The sequence below is a fragment of the Ramularia collo-cygni genome (genome assembly GCF_900074925.1).
Source record: "Ramularia collo-cygni strain URUG2 genome assembly, contig: RCC_scaffold01, whole genome shotgun sequence".
In the NCBI taxonomy this organism is placed as follows: domain Eukaryota; kingdom Fungi; phylum Ascomycota; class Dothideomycetes; order Mycosphaerellales; family Mycosphaerellaceae; genus Ramularia; species Ramularia collo-cygni.
The window spans coordinates 4067644-4090893 of NW_019716255.1; the positions used below are offsets into that span (position 1 = coordinate 4067644).

At 51.2% G+C, this 23250-nt stretch overlaps 11 protein-coding genes; 7 read left to right on the forward strand and 4 right to left on the reverse strand.

The window, feature by feature from the left end:
* Positions 1–74: 74 nt before the first annotated feature.
* RCC_01329 (uncharacterized protein) lies at positions 75–1789 on the reverse strand (the record flags this gene model as incomplete). XM_023766600.1 has 3 exons in its annotated part: positions 75–310; positions 372–1492; positions 1548–1789. The coding sequence occupies 3 exons, from the start codon at positions 1787–1789 to the stop codon at positions 75–77; spliced, it is 1599 nt and encodes a 532-aa protein (XP_023622368.1).
* Positions 1790–2247: 458 nt separating this feature from the next.
* On the forward strand, positions 2248–2845 carry RCC_12329 (uncharacterized protein; the record flags this gene model as incomplete). XM_023766601.1 has 2 exons in its annotated part: positions 2248–2311; positions 2373–2845. The coding sequence occupies 2 exons, from the start codon at positions 2248–2250 to the stop codon at positions 2843–2845; spliced, it is 537 nt and encodes a 178-aa protein (XP_023622369.1).
* Positions 2846–3305: 460 nt separating this feature from the next.
* Positions 3306–4853, reverse strand: RCC_01330 (uncharacterized protein; the record flags this gene model as incomplete). XM_023766602.1 has 4 exons in its annotated part: positions 3306–3866; positions 3923–4477; positions 4531–4730; positions 4823–4853. The coding sequence occupies 4 exons, from the start codon at positions 4851–4853 to the stop codon at positions 3306–3308; spliced, it is 1347 nt and encodes a 448-aa protein (XP_023622370.1).
* Positions 4854–6971: 2118 nt separating this feature from the next.
* On the forward strand, positions 6972–8681 carry RCC_01331 (uncharacterized protein; the record flags this gene model as incomplete). Its single annotated transcript, XM_023766603.1, has 1 exon — positions 6972–8681. The coding sequence occupies one exon, from the start codon at positions 6972–6974 to the stop codon at positions 8679–8681; it is 1710 nt and encodes a 569-aa protein (XP_023622371.1).
* A 351-nt stretch (positions 8682–9032) lies between these two features.
* RCC_01332 (related to toxin biosynthesis protein) lies at positions 9033–9815 on the reverse strand (the record flags this gene model as incomplete). The annotated part of the gene is made up of 1 exon (XM_023766604.1): positions 9033–9815. One exon carries the CDS (start codon positions 9813–9815, stop codon positions 9033–9035), a length of 783 nt encoding a protein of 260 aa, XP_023622372.1.
* A 470-nt stretch (positions 9816–10285) lies between these two features.
* Positions 10286–11080, forward strand: RCC_01333 (probable Versicolorin reductase; the record flags this gene model as incomplete). The annotated part of the gene is made up of 1 exon (XM_023766605.1): positions 10286–11080. The coding sequence occupies one exon, from the start codon at positions 10286–10288 to the stop codon at positions 11078–11080; it is 795 nt and encodes a 264-aa protein (XP_023622373.1).
* Positions 11081–12102: 1022 nt separating this feature from the next.
* Positions 12103–16325, forward strand: RCC_12051 (related to multidrug resistance protein; the record flags this gene model as incomplete). XM_023766606.1 has 6 exons in its annotated part: positions 12103–12285; positions 12345–12733; positions 12795–12885; positions 13005–13097; positions 13155–15236; positions 15285–16325. 6 exons carry the CDS (start codon positions 12103–12105, stop codon positions 16323–16325), a joined length of 3879 nt encoding a protein of 1292 aa, XP_023622374.1.
* Positions 16326–16954: 629 nt separating this feature from the next.
* Positions 16955–18314, forward strand: RCC_12052 (related to salicylate 1-monooxygenase; the record flags this gene model as incomplete). XM_023766607.1 has 2 exons in its annotated part: positions 16955–17177; positions 17248–18314. The coding sequence occupies 2 exons, from the start codon at positions 16955–16957 to the stop codon at positions 18312–18314; spliced, it is 1290 nt and encodes a 429-aa protein (XP_023622375.1).
* Positions 18315–19297: 983 nt separating this feature from the next.
* RCC_12330 (related to short-chain dehydrogenase/reductase) lies at positions 19298–20164 on the forward strand (the record flags this gene model as incomplete). Its single annotated transcript, XM_023766608.1, has 1 exon — positions 19298–20164. One exon carries the CDS (start codon positions 19298–19300, stop codon positions 20162–20164), a length of 867 nt encoding a protein of 288 aa, XP_023622376.1.
* Positions 20165–20786: 622 nt separating this feature from the next.
* Positions 20787–21408, forward strand: RCC_01335 (related to scytalone dehydratase; the record flags this gene model as incomplete). XM_023766609.1 has 3 exons in its annotated part: positions 20787–20823; positions 20885–20982; positions 21052–21408. The coding sequence occupies 3 exons, from the start codon at positions 20787–20789 to the stop codon at positions 21406–21408; spliced, it is 492 nt and encodes a 163-aa protein (XP_023622377.1).
* Positions 21409–22062: 654 nt separating this feature from the next.
* Positions 22063–23195, reverse strand: RCC_01336 (related to metallo-beta-lactamase domain protein; the record flags this gene model as incomplete). XM_023766610.1 has 3 exons in its annotated part: positions 22063–22544; positions 22597–22942; positions 23007–23195. The coding sequence occupies 3 exons, from the start codon at positions 23193–23195 to the stop codon at positions 22063–22065; spliced, it is 1017 nt and encodes a 338-aa protein (XP_023622378.1).
* Between the last annotated feature and the right edge of the window lie 55 nt (positions 23196–23250).

The following is a 23250-nucleotide window of genomic DNA, read 5'->3' on the forward strand; positions in this document are numbered from 1 at the left end:
ATATCCTGCAACTCTTCTCCGAAATGTATACATCGTGAATGCAGGCAGGTAGGTCAAAGAAGCCGCTTGCTCACTCAGAGCGGCTGTCTGGGCTCAAATTTGCAGTAAGCGGCAGGCAGAGCGAATTTCGCCTCAGAATCCAATTCCACACCGAGATCCTGTCTCTGAGCGGCGTGCGGGTCCTTGTTACCGTTCTCGTCACAGCTGGACCATTTGTAAAGAGCGAGCGCGTGGGCGACAAGGATGGTTTGTTGCAGCTTGCCCCATCTCTTGCCTGCACATGGATGCTGTCCGGCTCCCCATCCAAAGACTAGAGAAATAGTTAGCGGGAGGCGGCATGGAAATTCGCTACGATAAAGGTAAGTACTTACAGCCATAAGGTTCCTTTTCGAATTCTCGGCGTCCTTCCTTGAAGCGCTCTGGGTCGAACTTGTGTGGGGTTGGGAAGAGTTCCTCGTTGAAGTTGAGCTCGGTGGAATTCCAGATTGCAAAGGCGCCAGGAGGGATGACCTCGTTGGAGTCTGGAATAGGAATTGCTTTTCCTGAGATATTTAGGCGTCCTGCGGCGAAAGAGGTCCAAACGCGAATGATTTCGTACATGCACATCTCGAGATTGGGGAAAGAAGTTTCCCATGCTCTCATGGGAATCGACTGTATTCTGTCGATCAGAGGCAGAGATGTGTCTTTGTTGTAGATGTTTGCAGCGGCGACGATCTCCCGATAACACTTCTCCTGCCAGTCTGGATGAACGGCCATGGTTTCGATCAGTTGAGGGAAGATGACGTGGGCGTTGGTGGACGTGATGAAGGTGGCGCTGGTGCAGAACTCAGTGATGTTCTCCTCGTCGTCTCCGTTGGCCATCATCATAGCTAGAGGATCATCCTTGTACTTGGTGCCGTTCTTCTTGCGGTCTGCAATAAGGTTCTGGATAATCTTGCGGATACCTTGACGGGCAATACGACGCCTGATCATGCTGGGCTCCGGAATCCATCTCAAAAAGGCGTAGAAGGGGCTGTAAGAGTGCAAGAGAACGTCCAGGTGATCCGAGATCTTCTTGAACAGTGCCTGATCATGGACAAAATCATCCGAAATGAAGAGACGAGCGTTCTGTCTGAATACAGTTCGCCACAAGGTCGGTGCGTTGATAACTCCATTGGGATGGGTGGTCGTCAGCTTCTTGAAGTCTGTGCTAGCATCCTCCATAGCCCCTTTGAAGACGCGCTCCAGACGAGCGGTCTTGAGCAATGGTAGAAGTGTCTTGAGGAAGTAGCTGCTGTTTCGTTCCCCGGTGCCGTGAAACGCCTTGTGGATTGGAGGCCAGAAGTGGAGTCCAAATGCCAACAAAGACTGGCCGGAAATGAAGCAGAGCTGAGGATGATCGAGGAGCATGATGCGAGCATTGCGACCAGAGATTCCGATCAGGTGTCGCTTACCCTGCCAGAAACTGAAGTTTCCCGTTCGGGATTCCTTGACAGCATTCTTCCAAAACGACCTATACGTTGCTGTCAGCCATGAAGAATGTGGATCGAGTACTGAACAAGTCTTACCATTGACGAGTGACGAAACCAAACGAGCCGATGATCGGAAGCGTATCAGAAGTGAACGCGGGAGAACGTTTGTCCACGGATGGTCTGTATGCTTGATAGGCGAGGAAGCTGACCAAAGCTGTAATGGCAGTTGTCACTCCGAGCTTGACCGGCGCATCGAGCAGATCAGACACTACGAATAGCGCAGGTGCAAGTGAAGGTGGTAGCTCCGCAGCAAGGTAGGTCTGGTTGAAGAAGTCCATTCTGGAAGCCGAGATGGAATGCTGTATGCTGTGTGGGGACGACGAAGCACAGCGAGACGAAGGCGAGCATATGAAGACTGCATGGTGAGAGGATTTCGGAACATACTATCGGAATGAAGCCTCAGCAGCGTTTGTCGGAAGGGGCTAATGTCCGTCTGTTCGAGATGGATGAGTCTTGCTTGCTTTCGTTTGCGGGTTATTTCAGAATGTTGGGGTGMAGGTGCAGCGCAAAAATCGGGTCCTATTTTCGATCAGGGTTGGCGTCCGGAAGATTTGTGCATACGGCGTAGATTGTGCCGAAACTGAACGACTGACCGACCACTCGTGTCAAGTCTTGTTTCAACGTGGCACCTGAAAACTAGTACAAGAGCGTACCAATCAAGGAACTATCATTTGTCCGTCACATAACCAACATTGAGAGATTCATATCACTTTCAACATACATACGTCAAAAGAACATGGCCGAATTCATACTGCCCGCCGCCCAAGGCTTTGCGGTTGTGGGAGCGTCATTCGTATCTGGTGAGCTTGCCGCATTATCCTAGAAATCGACTCTTCTCGTAACTAAGCTACAACTGCACAGGCTACATCTGGTGCTTTAGTCAAGCAGGTGTCTTGACGCTTCGCCAAGCACCTGCGGACGTCGGCGTACGGCAGTTCAAGACCATGTACAATAAAGGCAAATCGACCTCTCCACTGATTGTTGTTGCGGCGACACTATGCAACGCCTATTCAGCATATCGATCGTCTGGAAGCAGTGTTGAGCTTGTTGGAGGAGTKGTGTCGCCTTTTGCGCTGTACGTGACCGCAGCGGTGTGTCTACCGGCCATTATTCCCTTCACTTTGTTGGTTATGGAGCCGGGTGTCAACAGGGAGTTGATCCGCTTGGGGACTTTGTCGGAGAAAGGGATGGAGCTGAACCGGATCAAACTCATGGAGCATGATATCCAGGCCATGCTCGTGTCTTGGAAAGGGTTGAACTATGTCAGGGCAGCGTTAGTTGGTGCCGGAGCTTTGATCTCTGGTTTGGCTACATGGCATCTTAGCACGATCTAGTCGATCAGAGTGAGACTTCTTAAGCGTGCTCAATGAACGCATACAGTAGTGCGACCGTGTATGAAGAACTAGTCGATCAGACTGAGACTGTTCAAGCGTGCTCAATGAATACATACAGTAGTGCGACCGTGTGTATGGCTCCTTCGAACCTCATGATCCCAACTTTTCCAAATGCTGCATGGACGATGAGTGAAGCCTTGTCCATTGTCCTTTTGAATCATTCCCTGATGACAGTTGATGTCTGACTCGTCTGGAATTCAGAAAGAGTGTGTATTCGTTCTTCCCTTTCTGATGCTTAGCGTGACCTCAAACTAGGTCTGACCCATGTTGAGTATTTGGGACTTGTCAGGGCAAACGTTATGCAGCAGCATTTGCAACGCAGATAGCTGGCTCGATCTGATACAGCGCTAATACAAGTATCGTTCACATCCCAATGAGTATGTTCGCAGCTATGCATCCGCTACCCACTCTGAAGTGAGTCGAACTTGACGGCCAAAGCCACCGTAGCACCAGTCTGGTCTCGCATATGAGTAATCACCACAGGCCTGCCGTAAAGATTGGCAGTACTATCGATCAAAGCAGCCAATTCGTCAACTTCAAGAGCGCACTGATTGTTGAGCTGCACACATGCAAAGTCCCGCAATCGTGCTCCAGCCTCGACTTGCACGGCGACGGAGCCAGGCTGTGGCAGTAGTCGCGGGGCAACAATCAAAAACGCTGTAGGGTTGATTCGAAGGCAGTCGAGATGTGCCTTTAGCTCACAGGCCAGAAGATGTAAAGACTCCAATTCGTCCCGGGAAATTTCAGGCTGCAATATGTATGCTGTGGCATTCTTGACTTGCTGTGGCGTGTTGGGTTGTCGCATGTACCTGTCGATACGACGCCAAGAAGGCTCTGCAGGATTTGAAGTTGTGGTCATGCAAGAGTCTAGTGATGGCGTTTCATAAGTTTGCACCACTATTTGCGTATCGGGTGACATTTTGGCCAGTGACGCCGATGTCTCGTTGTACGCAGTGCAGACCTGAAGTTTTGTTTTTAGCGCGGTTTCAGCATCTTGCATGGATGATGTAGACCAACCTGAATGATTGATGTGATTCCGGTGGTTGGCCATTCCAATTGGCCCAGGAGAGGAACGAGATCGATGCTCGCATGACCCTTGTCCGTCAAGACTGTCGCAAGGTAGTCGTCCATTGGGCTGACACTTCTGCAGTAAGCTGCCCATTGACGAGCTGCTTGAGGCTCCTTCGCAAAAGGATCCTGAACTGCTGCAAAATTGTAGCCTGTGGGGTTCCAAGTTGGGACAGACTGTGTCATCGATGCACCGGTGCACTGATGTGATGCCGCCATGAACTGCAGCGCCGCGGGGGCAATCTGCTTTGCAAGGAACATGGCAGCATCAGATGAGGAGAGGTCTTCTGTGTATGCCGCGGAAAAGGCCGTGTGCGCAACGCAGAGACGCTCAGATTCGTGTAGGAAACCAGCAGTCGCCGTCAACCTCACCACGCGGCAGAGTATGTGCTCTGGAGCATCGGCGAGAGCTGAGAGTTCTCTGACGGAGATGCAGCCATTCACAGGTACGCAGGCGAGCACCTGGAACTCCCCCAGCCATTTGAGACAGGCAAGAAGCTGAACCTGCAATGAAGGCGTCAGTCACGGAATGGAGACCAGACCTGGAGCCTACTCACATGCGATGCTAGCTGGAAGAGGAAGCCGCGGGGCTGAGCTAACAGCGCTGTGGTGCGATACAGGCTAGCATAAAGTTTTTGCTCGGCGGCGGCGATGCTCTCGCGAGACTCAGTGGGGGCAGAGGAACCATTGCTCTTCAAGAGGCTGCTTGCTTCATCTTGGCAGAGGGCCTTGAGTGCAGTGGCAGATTCAATCAAATCTGAGCACAACGCGTTGAGCTGACTGATCTCCATAGTCAACAAGTCCGGTGTCTGGATCCACGGCCAGCTTAGAAAGATTGAGCGGGCTTACATGCATCCTCACGCCGCATAATTCGCGGCATTGTGTGAGCTCCAATTCCCAAAGAGATACGGTTCGTTTGGTCCGGGTCATTTTCATAGCATAGACTTGGCAGAAGGATGATCCCCCGCTCGGTTCCTGAATCCTGGCCATCGACGCTAATCCCGTCCTTCGCGCCTCAGATCCTGCAGGTACCAACCCTGCAAGTTTCAAAGTCGTGAGACTAGCTTCACCGCAAACTGTATGTTTTGTCAAGGATAGACGGTTGGAACTTTGGATCCACCTCACTTTCCTTCCATTTGTTGCCAAGCCTGGTGGAAGTTGTACCCAATGAACACTTTGCTCGGTTGTTGCTCAGCGCATCTCTGCGTCGGAAGTTATTCGACGATCAAGGACCCACTCTCGCTACATTTTTTGCGAGAATTAATCCACTGCCGACGCACGAGCACCGGCATGCACGTGGGGACGGCTATGATGTGTAAACGATCCGACGCAAAGAGATGCTGTATGTCAACAGAGGAAATCGAAAGTCTGCTGAGCGGCTACTTATCTGAACATCGCCACTGTCTGGCCTGCATCGGCGTGATCAACGACACACATCGTCAATGCCATCGAACCATTCCAGTCGCGAGCAATGTCGTTTGCGTATTCCTCGCAAATGGCCTGAGTGATTGTTCGTTCCTTTGGCCGTGCACTTCGCTTCTCAACGGCTTGTTTGAAGTGGTTCGCTTCCTAGTGTCGAGCGAGCAGCCGTAACCTCAAAATCCTACACCAAGCCACTATCTACGCGAAGCAGCGCAAAATTCGTCGCTCACGAGCGGCAGCAAGGTCTTGGACGAGAGATTGAAGTACTYGGAAGACGGAAGCCCACCGGCTTGATGATGATCCATCGCGATCATCTCCACCTTCTCATTTTCCTCATTCGAAAATTTGCTTCACTCGAGAGTCGAGATTCACACGCCGGACAATTCCATCGGTAGATGGACGGTCGGAAGTTTAAGATGATATCACCATGGACAGGGTATAGCTGCTAATCACTCCATCCGATAAGACGAGGCGTGAAAGCAACATGGTTTGACGTGGAACGTCTTCGTGCATACGAGTGGTAGCGGCCGTTGCCCGCCCGCTTCCTTCGACGCACGACTGGCGGCTTAGTCTGGTGAGTTGAAGTACCTGATCTCTGTCGGACCGATCGACCACTAAAATGTACGATACGTTGTATTATTAGGTTGTGTGCTGCGGAGCGACTCCGGAAACTGCGTGATTGACAGTGAGACACGTTTCTCCCACGTGGGATCGTGGTGGATGGTTTGCGGTACAGGCAACGATGACGATCTCCTCGATTGTAGTATGAGCGTGGCCAATGGACGTGCGTGCTAAGCCATAGTGACTGTCGCTAGATGCAACGCCATAAGCCTTCGGTAAGTGGCTTGGCTTGGTGTTTGATAGTGACCCTGATTGCGCCCTGATTGCGCCTCGTCAATGCTCCCTAGAACCTGTCTTAGGCGTACGGGGTACAGTCCGAGCTCCCAGGGATCAATAACGTGCTCCTGTGTGGTTGTTGGAGGGGTAGTTGCAGTGTTACGACCCTCTTCTTGCCTACCACAAGGATGCCGGACCATTCACAGTCCAACGATACACACGGGTCGTGGCAAGTTGCTGTCTCAATCCCATCCCACGTAGGTGAGACTCCCACATGTTCCTGTTCTTGTATGCGGATAATAAGGACCTGTAAGAGTCGAGCATGTCTGAGACTAAGGTTCGAGCTCGGGCCGAAAGGCTCGAAAGGGCACACCGCGGCTCTTGCGCGAGCTCTTTGGTCGCCGAATAGGGCTGAAGACTTTCAGATGTCAGAACCATCACTGTGACCCCGGAAATGAAACGAACCTAATCAGGGCTCACCGTTCTTCCCGCCTGTTGCCGAAATACGTACTGGTGCTGGCGTGGGCGCGCTAGTCCATAAACCAGGCTGCGCGGCCTCACCAACGCAGCGGGGGATCCACGGTCCATGCGCGTAGGTTGTGGCAGCCTGCGYATCCAGCTCAGGCACAGACGAAGATGAGCCCTCGTCAGATAGTGATAAGTGTCGAGGACGCCGGTTTTGTGCACTTCACCACATTGCTGCACACCATTGTACCCCTGTGCAACTTTTCTCTCGGTCATGGCCACCACCACTCCCCGCAGCACCGATGTTACCAACGAGCAGCAGCGAAACCCTCGCATGGGAAGCAAAACACGCGGCAGCTGTCAGGCGTGTGCCAATGTCAAGGTGCGATGCAGCAAGGAAAGGCCAACGTGTTCGCGGTGTGAGGACCGCGGGCTGGTGTGCGAGTATCTGCCGTCCAAGAGGCCCGGGCGGGTTCCCGGGAGCACAAAGGCGGCGAACCCAGATGGTTCCACCGCACCGAGTCGTCGTCGCCGCCRAACGTTGCAGGGGGAGGGCGGCAGCAATAGCAGAGTGCCGACGGTGCGGAACCCCTCTGGACAGCAATCGCATCTCGCCCGAGCAGAACGCTCCGCCGCCGAGCCCATCTCACCGCCATCCACCTCGTCTCACGACCCTGACTTGACCACGGGTCTGGCTGACGACTCTCCATTCCTGGGCTCCTCGGGCAGTGCAATGGACTACTGCTTTGGCTCGGCCGACAACAGCGGAGCCCATCCAATGACCCTGGACATGGACATGATGAACACGGGCATGGATTTGGATATCAACCCGGACTCGGGAGCCGACATTGACTGGGAAGCGCTCATCGCTCAGACCGACTTTTCGCAAATTGACATGTTGTCGTCAAACAACTTCTTTTTGCCCGCCATCGCTTCGACGGACCGTCCCGCTAGCGGCAGCGCTATGGATGCAGGGGAGATCTCCCCTCACTCGACTGCCTGCCCTCCGCTGAACAACCGACATCAATCTTTTGCGGGTCCCAATTTCACCTTCAGCCCGCAGATGCTGGCGTCGCCATCGTTATTGTCGTCCTCATCATCCTCGTCGTCCTCCGCGTTGGGATTGCTGTCCAGYGCTACGAGCGTTAATGGCGCCGCCTCGCAGGAGTGCATTACTCCTTGCCAGTGTATGCTCCAGGCGCTCGACTTGGTCAAGACTCTCGCTTCAACCCCTACATCGGGCTCCGATGGGACTCCCCCGACGAACAATGCTTTTGCGCAGCGCATCATCAGCCTCAATCGACAAGCCATTCAAGTTGCCATGACGGTGCTGGAATGCTCTTTGTGCAGCGACGATCGCTTCGTTCTCATGGCCTTGATGATGGCCACTACGAAGATTCTGGGTCGCTACGCGCTAGCCGCCGCATTATGCGGCGCCAGTTCCAATGCCGGCACCAGTTCCCAGGCCACGAGCTCGGTACCAACGCCTAGCTCATCATATATGGCGCAGGAATCYCGCCCGAGTCCAGAATGCTTCAGCCGTCTGATTGAGATTGCACGCGCTCTGAGTGAAGACTCCCTTTCGTTCCAATCCATCACGAGCAGCACATGTGGCGATTGGTGTCCTAGGCGCGAAGACGTGCAACGCGTTCTCCAAGAACTGCATGGAGTGCAAAGACTTTTGACGCAGCTGTCAAGACGACTATGGAGTATGCCTTCGACCAACGTCAGCTCAAAAGTCGGCGATGGCTTTTTCGACTCCCAACCTGCGCAGGTCTCTCAAGGCAACCACTTTGACAGCTATAGTAATAAGCAGTCTCTGCGAGGTGCTTCCCCCTCCGGCTCTACCGCGGTTGCTACAAGTAGTGGTAGTCCACTTGCGACCCCGCTTCCTCCTGATATGCTCAGCCAGATGGAAGAAAACTTGCGGAGGAATCTATACCTATTCTCAGCAGCGATGAGAAATGTGCTGAAGAATAGCTGAACATTTCAAATAGACTTAACTTTAGTCACAAGGAGATGCATTTTCTCATCAACGACTGCAATTCCCACCAACATCATGCTTGCAAACGCGATCGAGAATCTCTCCTAATGTGACCCTTTTCAGTTTCGTTCAGATGGCTTCTGAGCTCTGTCGTCCGAGCTAGGCTGTGACTGTGATTGCAAGAAGCACTGCGACTGGTCGGGTAGAGCCCTTTCCATCGATCCAAACCTACTGACACACATACCCCACATCGGCATGATGGTCAAAGAAATGTTCAAGTAGCAAAGGAACTGTTTCTAAGTGCATTCCAGAACAAACGATCTAAAATAATAATCGATCCACCGCATCCGATCAAGAAGGTCCCGTTCCCGAAGGAAGATACTCGTGCAAGAAGGGGAAATAGAAGCGCAACAAGCCAAACAAGATACATCTGGGCGTCCCACCCGGAAACTTTGCCTTCCCATTGGCATTCACAACACCAACATTTTTATTATCCCAGCGACCCTTCTCATCGCTCGCCGCCTCAATCATGCCCGCCGCGATATCCAAGTATGAAACAAACGACTCTTCATCATCGAGAGTGAGTCGATGTCCACGCTGGATATCCAACGATAATCCTCCAGGTTTGATATACACGCACTTGACCCAGTCCTCGTTGGCTCGGAGGATGTCTTCGGCGAGCTCCAAATCCTTGTAGACGTGCCAGGCGGATCTGCGAACAATGGCGTTGACCCAAGGGTTCTTGCGACTTATCCAAGGGTCGATGGTTGCGGAGGACAAGAGGACGAGTCTTGGGATGGCTGCACCGGCATCTTTCGATTTCTTGAGTGCTGCAATTACAGTTCGGACGAGATCTTGACTGATGTGGCAGTTGGGGATGTTGTCGTTGGTTGAGGCTGTGAGGAAGACGGAACTGCACTCCCACATGGCTTTGGCGAGGACGTCGACATCGGTGATGCTGCCGGTGTAGACTTCCACTCGGGTTGTGTTGGCGACTGCGGGAGCCAGGCGGACCAGCTTGCTTCTATCGCGACAGTAAACTTTGATCGTTGCATCCGTGGTTTCTAGAAGGAGGTTGAGTAGTGCCAGTCCGCAGTTGCCGGTTGCGCCGAGGATGGAGTAAGATGCCACCATGTTGACGAATCTGAACCTGGTTCAGTAAGGAAGCGTTGCACAAGAACGGAAAACGGTCGACGAATGTATTGCGTTGGATGTTATGACTTGCACGCACTCATCAGTGACGCTCCAATATCGGGATTCTCTTGATCCGAAACTCCGTTCCTCGAGAACCTGCATTGTCCCGAGTCGAACGTTCCACCATCATGCCATCCATGTATGCATACATTGAAAGGTGCAACAGCACAAATTCCGAAGTCTTGGGTCTTGTAAATGTTCCGCTTTCGCGATTGACCCGCGAACCCTTGGACGCGAGAAAAAGCCGGAGGATGGAACCTGGCATTCACCGAACAGATAAGACTGCAAGTCAAGGTTGCGGAAATGATATTGAAGTACTCTCTTCACGCTTAATTCAGGAGATCAACAACTTGACCATCTCAACTCACCCTACTGTCGTACCTTGAGCCCGAACGAATCACCTCGCCACCATGTCTGCAGCATACGTTCCTGGCCGTCTCGACGGTAAAGTCGCCATCGTCACTGGCTCTGGTCGCGGAATTGGCGCCGCTGTCGCTATTCACCTGGGAAAGCTTGGAGCCAAGGTTGTTGTCAACTACGCTGCTTCCAAGACACACGCCGAGAAAGTTGTCGCGACGATCAAGGAGAACGGATCTGAGGCCATTGCACTTCAAGCTGACGTGCGTAATGTCTCCGAGACAGTCAAGCTTTTCGAGGCCGCTGTCGCACACTTCGGTCACCTAGACATCGCTGTCAGCAATGCAGGTGTTGTTAGCTTTGGCCACTTCAAGGATGTCACCGAGGAGGAGTTTGACCGGGTTTTCAACCTCAACACACGTGGCCAGTTCTTCGTCGCACGCGAGGCTTACAAGCACCTTAGCGAGGGAGGCCGCATTATCATGACGTCGTCCAACACTTCCAAGGACTTCAGCGTACCAAAGCACTCCCTCTACTCGGGTTCCAAGGGCGCCATCGACTCGTTTGTGCGCATCTTCTCCAAGGACGCCGGCGACAAGAAGATCACCGTCAACGGCGTGGCACCTGGCGGCACAGTCACAGACATGTTCCACGATGTATCCCAGCATTACATTCCTGGAGGCGAGAAGTTCAGTCCAGAGGAGCGCCAGAACATGGCCGCTCACGCTTCGCCATTGCACCGCAACGGATGGCCAGAGGATATTGCCAAGGTTGTGGGTTTCCTTGCCAGCAGTGAGGCCGAGTGGATCAACGGAAAGGTCCTGACATTGGACGGAGGTGCGGCCTAGATTGCCAGGAAAAGCGGTCCTTTTGCATCGCACATAGTTGTTGAGATACTCCAGTAGTGATAGACTTGCAAATTTTGTCAGAAGTGCTTTCGTGGCTTGAGATGAATGGAGAGTGTCCTTGTTCAAAATGCTTTCTCTCCAAGTTCAATCTTGAATGTCTTCTTCGAGTTGGTGTCAGTTGATATGTCTGTCATGGTAGTGTTCCGCCTTTATGACTCAGCGGGATRGACCGCCATGGCTGTGACAGCGCGTTGTCGTCACTTGACGCCCCTCCAAGCATACCAGTCGGATCGATTGGAGGGCGCACCCTGTCTTCGCTTGCTCCATGGGCCGAGAACCTTGCTTCGCCGCAAAGCTCTGACATTTCCACCCAGAACATGCAGAACATGTGGGAACAGCGCACACCAGACCCCGGTTTATCATGTTCTCGCTGGGTGAGTGAGATGGAAGAAAGTGCGTGGCAATCCTCCGCCTTCCCACACGTGACGTTCACTTTACCATGATCAAGCGCTTATTCATTAAAATTAGAACAAGACGTAGCGCCGCTGCCCTTCTTCTCACGGTCGGGACATTTCACAAAGGAGATCATCGAAAACGAACGCCGCGAGGACTTCATTTCAGCAAATGTTCCGCTGACAAAACGGAGAATTCATTCAATATATATCATGATACATCCCTCTGATCCCTGCAGGCTGCTGCTTCCAACAAACCAACCACCATCTACAGTTTTCGTCGTCATCGGCCTCTCAAGCGTAGATCGTAGATCTTCTGCTGCATTCGCTGTTCTGCCTCCGGCATACCTTCCTTTTTTCACCCTCCTTTGTTCTGCCCTCCGGACCCGCGGGGCCCGCACAGAAACTCTGGCCTTTTGAATAAAGATCACTGCTCTCCACAGTCTTCCTGCTTGCCGGACATTGCGACGGCTGCACCATCGTTGTCAGGAATGAAATAACGAGGTCTGATTTGTAGACCCAGCTGTCAATTTCGACCAAGCCCGGCGACAAGCCACTTCTTTTAGCAAAATGGCCGTCGAATCGTACGAACTCCCGTCCAGATCGAAGGAGCGACCGACAACATCTTCCACTGGTTGGCAATTGGAAAAGGTCGATTCAAACGATCCAACCGAACGATCGCCAGCAACTTCCGTGCATAATGAATCGACTGAGAAACCCGAGGAAAAGACGGGCAGCTTCAAGGATTACATGGTTGGTGAATATGCCCACAGCTAGAGAGCGGCTCGCTAACGCGCGACTACGTACAACAGAGGCTGTTCCAATATTCYGATCGATTGGATATAACCCTTTATTTCGTTTCATTCATCTGTGCTATTGCCTCCGGAGCCTCGCTTCCGTTGATGGCCTTGATTTTCGGCTCTTCAACGACATCTTTCAACAATTTCGGCAGTGGAAGTGACAGCGCAGACGCCTTTCGCAAAAATGTCGACGGCCTGGTACTGTGGTTTGTGTATTTGTTCATCGGAAGATTCGTCGTCGGCTACATTGGCACTTTGTGCTCATGTGTCGCCGGTGCTCGAACCACAAACGCAGTTCGGAAAGCCTTCCTTGAGAGCCTATTGAGGAAACAGATCTCGCATTTTGATGCCAGCGATAATGGCTCCGTGGCAGCGCAGGTCACTACCAATGGCTCTCGCATGTGAGTCTCAAACAATCGATCGGCAACTCTACTCTAGCTAACCTCTGCGTTTGACATTTAGCAACACAGGTATCGCAGATAAGCTTTACAATGGCGTCCAAGGTATTGCGCTCTTTTTCTCGGCATTCATCGTTGCCCTTTATAAACAGCCTGTAAGTTGTGAAGACTGCATCTGCAGAACAGCTCGACGATCCCCCCAGCGTTGTGCTAGGTCTTTGGCCCATATCCGTATTGCTTGAATTATCGCTGACTGCTTTTACTTTGCCTCCAGGTTCTGGCGATCATCACTATGAGCATCATTCCATGTATCATGCTGGGTATCGGAGGCTCTATCGCGCTTGATGCTCCGATTGAATCCAGGATTGTGAGTTATGAAGTCAACCAACAAATCTATCATACACTGACTGTTATATGCACCTAGAATGCCATCTATTCTCACGCTGCGAATATCGCGCAAGATGCACTCGGCTCCGTCAAGACCATGTTCGCTTTTGGAGCCGAGAAGCAAATTGTACAGCAGTACGAGGAACAACTGGCCAAGGCCCATGAGGAGGGAAAGAAAAAGTCCCTGATCTATGGCGTCCTCTTCTCCGCCCAGTACTTCTTCGTGCTTTCTGGAACCGCACTCGCTTTCTGGCAAGGATTCCGCATGTTCCAAAGTGGACAGATTGCAAATGCGGGTGTCGTCATGACCGTGGTGCTCAGCGTGTCACTCGGAGCGACTTCCGTGATCTCGGTCCTGCCCCTTGTAATGGCAATCTCTAACGCGGTCTCGTCTGCTGGTGAACTTTTTGCCGTTATAGACAAGCCAACTACCATCGATCCTCTTTCCCCCGAGGGTAAGAAGCCGGCATCATTCGCTGGCGACATCGAGTTCCAAGATGTGCGCTTTGCTTATCCCGCCCGCCCAACAGCCACAGTTCTTCATGGCCTCAACCTGCGCATCCCAGCTGGAAAGACAACCGCTCTGGTTGGACCTAGTGGCTGTGGAAAGTCTACAGTCGTTGGTCTGCTCGAGCGCTGGTATGAGCCTTCGTCGGGCCACGTCTTGCTGGATGGAGAGGACATTGCCAACTTCAACACTCAATGGGTGCGCAGCAATATCCGACTGGTGCAGCAGGAACCAACCTTGTTCACAGGAACCGTGTTCCAGAATGTGGTCAATGGACTTGTCGGCGAGCAATGCAACATGACCGAGGAAGCTCAGATGCAGCTTGTCAAGCAGGCTTGCAAGGATGCGGATGCCCACGATTTCATATCCAAATTGCCAGAGGGATACTATACCCAGATTGGAGAGCGTGGCGGTATGCTGAGCGGTGGGCAGCTGCAACGAATCTCCATTGCCCGCAGTATCATCTCCGACCCCAAGGTGTTGCTTTGTGACGAGGCAACTAGCGCTCTGGATCCTCGTGCGGAAACGGTGGTTCAGGCCGCTTTGCAGCACATCTCGACAACCAAGCACATCACTACCCTGATCATTGCTCATAAGCTCACCACGGTCATGGCTGCAGACAACATCGCTGTCATCAACAGCGGTAGAGTTGTCGAACAGGGTTCTCACAACGAGCTGCTCCAGCGCGACGGCCTCTACGCCGCCATGGTACGTTCTCAGGACCTAGGAACTGGAAGTGCGCGCGACGAACCATCTTCCATCGAGAATGAGAAGCAAGATGTACACGGCTCTGAGAWGGATCTCCAACGGACACAGTCTGAATCCGCGGCCAAGTTACAACAGCAATCAGTGGAATACCTCTCAGCCGGAACACTCAACTACTCGATCCTGAAATGCGTCTACATTATGATCAAGGAGAACGGATCGCTATTGCCTTGGTATCTGGTCCTGTGCGCGGCCTATGTCATGGTTGGCGGCACATATCCCGCACAAGCCGTCATCTTCGCTAAACTCATCAACGTCTTCATCCTACCCGCAGCAGAGGCAAAGACCCAGGCAGACTTCTATGCGCTCATGTTCTTCGTGGTCGCACTTGCTAACCTCGTCGGGTACTTTTTCGTGGGCATTTCGACAAACGTTATTGGGCAGACCATGACCCACCGCTACCGTCGCGAAATGCTGGAACACATTGTGTCCTTTGATCTGGACTTTCACGACTGCCCGGAGAATTCTTCAGGAGCGCTCACAGCTCGGCTTTCATCCGTACCTGCGGCCATCCAGGAGCTGATGGGTCAAAACATCGGATTGTTTCTTACCGTTATCGTGAATGTAATCGCATCCAGCCTCCTCGGGATCGCATATGGATGGAAGCTTGGTCTCACTGTCGTTTTCGGCGGCTTGACCGTCATCATTGGCGCTGGCTTCATTCGAGTTCGACTGGATCAGGCCCTAGAAGCGCAGACGGAAAAGCAATACTCCAAGAGCGCTAGCTTGGCTGCCGAAGCCGTAGGCGCCATCAGGACGGTCAGTTTGCTGACCATGGAGACATCGGTGCTAGAGGAATACAAGGGAGTGCTGGATGGCATCGTATCACAGGTCATTCGAAGCTTGGTAAGTCAAACGTCTGCATTCTGAAAACACGAGCTAACTTCCAAACAGATTGTCACATTAATACCTTACATCTTCTCGCAATCTGCGGAATTTCTGGTCCTTGCACTGGGTTTCTGGTACGGCAGTCGCTTGGCCGCCAGTGGAGAGTACACCATTACACAATTCTTCACCATCTTTATTGCCGTGGTGTTCGGAGGACAAGCCGCCGCCCAGATGTTCACGTACACCACATCTTTGACCAAGACTGTGAGCGGCGCCAACTACATGCTATGGCTTCGGACCATCAAGCCCACCATCCGGGTCACGGACGACAACAAAGACCGCGGACCTACTGGAGACGATTTGACCGTACGAGCCGACAAACTTGAGTTCCGTTACAAGCAGCGAATGTCGACACCGGTTCTCAAAGGCATCTCGATCCAAATCAATCCCAGCTCTTATGTAGCATTTGTTGGACCTTCGGGCTGCGGAAAGAGCACCGTCATTTCCCTACTGGAGCGATTCTACGACCCAACTGCCGGCAGCTTGACCGTGAATGGAGATGCCATCTCTAGCCTTTCGCCAGTGTTGTACCGACGGCAATTGTCCCTCGTGCAGCAGAACCCTCCACTCTATCTCGGCTCCGTCCGTGACAACATCTGCGTCGGACTTGATAAGGATCCTTCTGACTCGGAGATTCGATCTGCATGCGAGCAGGCGAATGTATACGACTTCCTCAAGTCCCTACCAGAAGGCTTGAACACAACCTGCGGCTCTCGCGGTCTGCAATTCTCCGGTGGTCAGAGACAGCGAATTGCTGTTGCGAGAGCTTTGATCCGAAATCCCAGAATCCTCCTACTGGACGAAGCAACCTCAGCATTGGACACGCACAGTGAGAAGATTGTCCAAGAAGCGCTGAACCGAGCAGCTGCGGATCATGGACGTGTTACTGTTGCTGTTGCACATCGTCTCAGCACGGTCAGGCACGCGGACACCATCTTTGTGGTTGAAGCAGGGAATATTTATGAGCAAGGAACACACGATGAGCTTTTGGCGTTGAGAGGAAAGTACTACGCGATGTGTTTGGCACAATCTTTCGATCAGGGTTAGCGATTGCCAGACTTGGCTATAGATTAATAGATTGTACGACTATAATGCATGTTTTTTGTGGAACGATCTTATCGCTCCATTCGTCCTCCTCCGCTGTCTTTCGCCGTTCTCCATTCGTTCCATCCGGGTACCAACCTCCTGGAACATAGCACACCTAGCCCTGCGCGGTGTTCGGATTTAGCCGGACTTTACAGAGTGGATCAAGGTGAGGCTTAATAGACAACAGTATAGCTACACTGCATTACCCACAAAGCGCGCCTGATGCTAGCTCCTTACATCGAATTGCTATAAGAAAGGTAACGTTCAAATGAAACGTGTCCATGCATTTTCGCATCAATGTACGGGTCGATTTGGCCCGTCAAGGACTTCTCGGCGGAATCCTCGCGGTTTAGATATACCGCAAAAAAAAAAAGCCATGATTGCTCCGTACCCAGAACCCGACCCCGAAGGCTCAGGGAGAGATGCTCCATAGTATACCTTAGCTATGTATACCGAAAGGCGATATACTCCTGTTCATTCCAAGCCTGCACCAGCTTGTTAAAATCCGGAGAAAAAAAATTGCAAACCGCAAGCAAGCAAGCAAGCAATTCCGCCCCCCCCCCAAATCCAGCTCCTCCAGCTCCACCACGATGGCACCTAATCTTCGTGTCCTCATTGTCGGCGCTTCCATAGCGGGGCCTATGACGGCTTACTGGCTGGGGAAATGTAATGTGGACATTACTGTTATTGAAAGATTTCCCAGTCTGCGAAAAGGAGGACAGGTTGTTGATATCAGACATTGTGGAGTTACTATAATACGAAAGGTCCCAGGTCTGGAAAAGACGCTTGTTGAGAGGGCGGCACCATTGCAGGGTACGTACGAACATCACATCAAAGACTGTCACACCCGTGATGGATTGCTAACTTTTTTGCATTTTTACAGGCTTGCAGATGGTCGGCAAGAGTGGAAAGCCCCTCGTAGCAGTAACGCCCACAGGAATCCCCGAAGAACAATTCCTCATTTCCGACTTTGAGATTTTCCGCGACGACCTCGCAACGATTCTCTTCAACCTCACAAAAGACAACCCGCGCATCAAATACGTCTTCGGCGAGCAAGTCAAAGCTCTACGACAAGAAGGCGATAAAGTGCATGTGGAATTCCTCAACGGACAACTCCCCAATTCGGAATACGATCTCGTCGTCGCTGCAGACGGAGCAACATCTCGAACTCGAGCATTGGGGTTCGATTGTACTGTGAGAGACCATACGGAACCTTGGAATGCTTGGGCGGCGTATTGTACGATTGAAAAGAATATTCTGGGACATGCCAATATGGGGGAATTCAGCGTCTCGACTCCTGGACGTGGGATTATGATTGGACCGGATCATGATTCTAGGTACAATCGTGTGATTCTCATGAGTAACAATCCTAGGGATAAACCTGAGAGACTGGAACCTTTCTTCGAAGCGGTCAAACAAGGCGATCAAGCTACGAAACAGTGGTTGAAGGAATTCTTCAAGGGACATGGTCGCGATGATATTCTGAACGCTGTGGCTGAATCGGACAGCTTGTATGCGGCGGAGAACTTGCAAGTCAAAATGCCCTGTTTGAACAACAATAATGTCGTACTGGTCGGCGACGCGGGTTACTCTCCCGGTCCAATTGGTACGGGCACCACACTCGCCATTACTGGAGGTTACATTCTCGCGGGAGAAATCAATGATCATCCTGGGGATTTGGCGGGAGCTTTGAAGGCTTATGCGGAGAGAATGCAGCCTATCATTGATAATATGCAGAAGATTCCTCCCGGATTCCCATCTGTGCTTACGCCGGAGACGGATTGGGGACTTTGGGTTAGGGATACTATTCTTTGGGTTGCGCATTATGTTATGGCTGTGTCGAGATTCARACCTGTTGCTGCGTTGTTTAGATGGGTGGCGGGGATTTATTGTATAGCTTGGGCGAAGGATTTGTATGGTGTGCCGGATTATCAATGGAGGGCTATTTAGTTCTTCTGGCGTTGATGCTGAGGGAAAGTTCGAATGGGTGTTCTGGGTACTTTTTTGATGAAGGCGTTGGATATACATTGCTCTACTTTTGTCTCGTTTGTATACATATATCTTGTATTGGGAGCTGCTGACCACAACTCGACTCCAGTCTCAAGTTGATATTTCGGGTGGTAWCTTCACGCCTGGGTATCATCGACGAGGCTCGTTTGAATTTCAGATATCGTTAGAAACACTCTCTATCTACTTCTATGCACATGTTCAATGCTCTTCTAACACTACATCGATCCTGCGTCTCCATTAGGCGTCGGTGGTCGTAACTCGGGAAGGAGAATAAAGTGAAGATCAATCTTAACTACTACCGGGCGTAACACCGAGCACGTACTTCTGCCTTGTAACCTCTCGTCATCGAGATGCAATCATAACGTCAGAGGCCTGTTGTTAACGAACAATTGGAAATGATCGAGGATCTCATCTCGAAACACCGAATCAAACGCTAGAATGTCATTCATTCAAGTGGCCCAACAATAGGACTACCTTCACAGTACGACTCAGCGAACCCATCACGGCAAAAGTTCAAAAATAACCACTACCAAGGCGTAGTCATTCTAAGAACGAACTCGCATATGTTCCGGAAGCGCAACCAACAAGGAACTAATAGGAGAGTGAAGTAAGCTTGGTATTCAGCGCCTTCGCGCATCGGAGTGACATCCTCGAAGCACTGCACACAGTACACGTCTTCTGGGAGCTAGGAGTATTTGAATCCAATCCACCGCAACCAATTGGTGTGATTTGAGGACAAGGCATGAAGGGGTAGAACTAGGTACTATGGAGATTTTTACTCCGATGTGTCCACCAAATTGCTCGGGTTATATGCACGGCATAGCACAACGAACCTCTCCCATCGAGCAAAGGCTTTGATATACCTCTTGGACAATCTGTAGTTGCCACACGTCGTCTATTTTGCACGAAAAAGTTTTCAAGAGATGGAAAAACCAAACCGAACCGTTCTAATTTCTGGATGCTCAGATGGRGGCATCGGCGCAGAATTGGCCAAAGAACTCCACAACGCAGGACTAAAAGTCTACGCCACAGCCCGCAAAACCGCCAGCATGGCAGAACTGGAAGCGCTGGGAATCGAAACTCTCCAACTCGACATACAATCCGAGGAATCAATCCAGGATTGCGTCCGCCTGATTCCTCGACTGGATATACTCATCAACAACGCAGGCATGCAATACACGATGCCCGTCAGCGACATTTCCCTCAAAGACGCCAAAGCGGTCTTCGACACCAATGTCTGGGGACATATTGCTTTGACGCAACATTGCCTTCCTTTACTCCAGGAATCTGTCTCGCCGATGATTGTCAATCATACTTCTGTTGGATCGACCATGTCCATGCCTTTTATGTCTGTCTACAATGCTTCCAAAGCAGCTCTATCCATGTTTTCGGATTGTATGCGTCTGGAACTTGCACCTTTTGGTATCAAAGTCATTAATTTGAAAACCGGAGCCGTTAAGACGAATATCATTACGAAATTGGCGGCGAAGGAGGCCGAGGTTCCTGGGAATTCCATTTATTTCCCCGCGAAAGAGGCGTTATCGGGCACTTTACGTGGAGATGGAATGAAAGATGGGGGAATGCCTGCTGATCAATGGGCGAAACAAGTCGCGAAGGATTTGCTCAAAGCTAATCCTTCGTCGAATGTATGGCGAGGGCAAGGGGCTACGATGGTGTGGATTTTGGGATTGTTTCCTTATGGTACTTTTGACTTTATGCTGAAGAAGATTAGTGGGCTTTCAGATGTTGTTAAGGAGCTTTCGAAGCAGGGGAAGTTGGGGAGTAAATGATTCTTCTTTGGAGGAGGAGATATTTGGAGTTGTGCTTGAATTATGCAATGGAGGCTTGGGAGCAGAATGCACTCCTGTGAAGATGAACGAGTTGTGATTGAGCTATAATTATGTAACATGATTTCTGTTCCGGAYTTGATATCAACATTTTACATTCTTACTGCTATCAGGATTGATACGTGAATCGACATATAGGCAACACATGATTTTGAAAAAGCCATTCCATCAGAATCTCAAACGCAACACCGCTGAGCATAATCTTCGAGTCTTGATGTGGAAGAGTCTTGTTCCACATCTATGTATGTGAGGTTCGCTGATTAGTGCAGTGACTGTATGGACTCACACAACTATGAGTGCATCGATCCAAGGTATAATCAGGTAATCACGGTCCGCCCGCGGAGCAGTTTCGATGTCGTCGGCTCTACCTCTCTTGTTCCCGGCCTTGCTCGGGGCAGCGGGGAATAGTGAGAATCGCCTTTTAACGAAGGCTGGTATTGTCCCRAGAAAATCGAGAGATGGATCACGCGCGCGATATAGTCATCTTTGCTTAATACATCGGGACATCCACAGATCGAACTTCAGTCATCCAATCTCGATTCATCCATCCAAGCAGTGTTGAAAAATGACCGAGACATCGAGTAAAGTGGCTTCCTACGAAGGTAAGATCCATCGTTTCTCCTGAGCTAAAAAAAGACACGACTGACGATATTCCACGAATAGACGTGCAGCTGTGCGAGGCTGCACTTTTCGAATGGGCGGAAAGCTACGACACGAAGGACTGGGACAGACTTGCAAAATGCATCGCTCCGACTCTCTACGTAAGCAGCATGACACTGATGGATGGTGTACGAAAAATGACGCATTGAAGAACTAACACTCACCTCAAGATCGACTATCGAACCGTAATGGGTAAAATCTGGGAAGAAATGCCCGCGAAGGATTTCCTAGGCATGGCATCGGACGGGCACTTTCTGGGCAATGCGCGAATTAAAACGCAACATCTCGTCGGAGCGACGAAATGGACTCGGATTAGCGACACTGAGATTACTGGTCTGCATCAGATGCGTGTGGCGCATCAGAAATACAAAGATGACGCTTTGACGGAGGTGCTGCATAAAGGTCACGCGCATGGCAAATCCACCATTCAGTATCGCAAAGTCGATGGGGTTTGGAAATTCGCCGGTTTGACGCCGGATATTCGCTGGCATGAGTATAATGTGGACAAGATCTTTGGGCCGGAATGAGTGGGGGAGGTTTGAGGTAGATGGCTTAGCACATCGATGTATTGCAAGACACTCGTTCTTGACGACTCTGAATTCGCCCAACGTTTCGTCCACATTCTCACGCAATTCAATACTAATGCGTTGTTGGGGGTTCATGAGTATTTCGATCCTGTTGATGACGGCCCAAAAGGTCACAGCATTGCATTACATTGCGTCGGCGAGATAGCCAAGTGTTGATCGGCGAGATATTCTAGTCAACCTTTTGATCGGCAAGATGGATGGGCGAACCTTGCATCCCTGCGCCCCGTCAACGATATTACCCGAACGGGAGATATCAGTGAAACTAACTCGATTAAGAAAAGATCGCTTGATCCAGGCACGAATCACAACAAATCGATGCGATCAGTTACTTGGTTTGATTTCACGACAATCGTCTGATGTTTGTGAAGACATTTTGAAAGTGAGTGAATTCATAATCCTTTCTATCGTTTGAGCTTTGCGAGCTCTCTCCATGTACAACATCTGACGGAGGAGTAAAAACGGCCTTGTCCCAAGTAAATAAGTCGCTGAAAAACACTAATTAGATCTCATGTCGTGAATGGAAACTTCGGATGAATGCCAGATCTCCGAATATAAAAACAAACAATATTCTGTCGTCGAGAGTAGAGTTTGGTCTCAAACCGAGACCTCGAGAACTTGTACCGTGACGCCGACCTTCTTCTCTGATTTCAGGCTCAGCTCTGCGCGTTTGCGCTGTAAAGCTTCAACAGAGTACCAAGTTTTGGCACCACCTCGCATTTGGAATGCCACTCGGCCGTCTCCCGCCAGCTTTTGTAGCACTTCGTCGATGAAAGGGACCAGAGCCATGGAACGTGTCTGCTCGTCGAGGGAATCGCCGTATATCTCGGCGACGACGTCTGAGGTGGATGCATGAATTTGTCCTCGTCCGTGTAGTCGACTCAGTGCCTGCATGATCTGCCTCTCACGTCTGAGTTTGCTGGTAAGCTCGCCTAGGATCTTGGCCCGTAGGTTGGGAATCGCCGTTCCGTGTGCCGAGTAACCGACTGTGCAGTTGTGGGTTTGCATCTTCTTCAGACTCTCGATGAACGTCCCGAGATCTTCTACGGCACTTGTGCCAGTACCCAGAATGTTGTCGCCTGGTTGAGGTGTCAGCATGCATATTTACATCAAAGCGGAAGGAGTACTCACCCGTGAACATGGCTTGTTCTTCCTCGAGTACAAAACACATGTGATCATGTGAATGTCCAGGAGCATGCACGGCCCGGACAGTTGCTCCCTCTACGCGGAAGACTTGGTTATCTTCAATGTCTCGCTGCCCTTCTTCCGGATCGTTCTTGAAGACCGAGTCTCGAAGATGTGGATACATGCGGACGAGATCGGGAGCACCGCCTTGATGGTCGCCATGCCAATGTGTGATGAGGACATGTGACAGCGTAATTCCTTGTTCAAGGAACGTCTTCTCGACCAGACGGGCCCACTCGGGCTCGCCGCCGGATGTATCGATGATTAGGCGATGAGAGCCTGTTCCAACGACCTATTGAGAAAGAAAACTGTCAGATATTGTGGCATAGCGCTGGGACAGATGATATTGCACTGACATATGTGTTTGTGCCTTGGAATGTAAAACGGCCGGGGTTTTGACCCAAGATCCGTAGTACTCGAGGGGAAAGCTGTTCCACGACAGGGATGAAAGGAAGGTTCGCAATCTGTCCTGCGAGATATTCCTCGAAAGCACAAACGTTCAACGATTTGCTGATTTGACGGTAACCACCCTTGTCGTCCTCCATTTTGAGAGGTTGGGTTGGGGTTGGTTGGTTGGGTGGGTGTGAGGGTCTGGGGTAT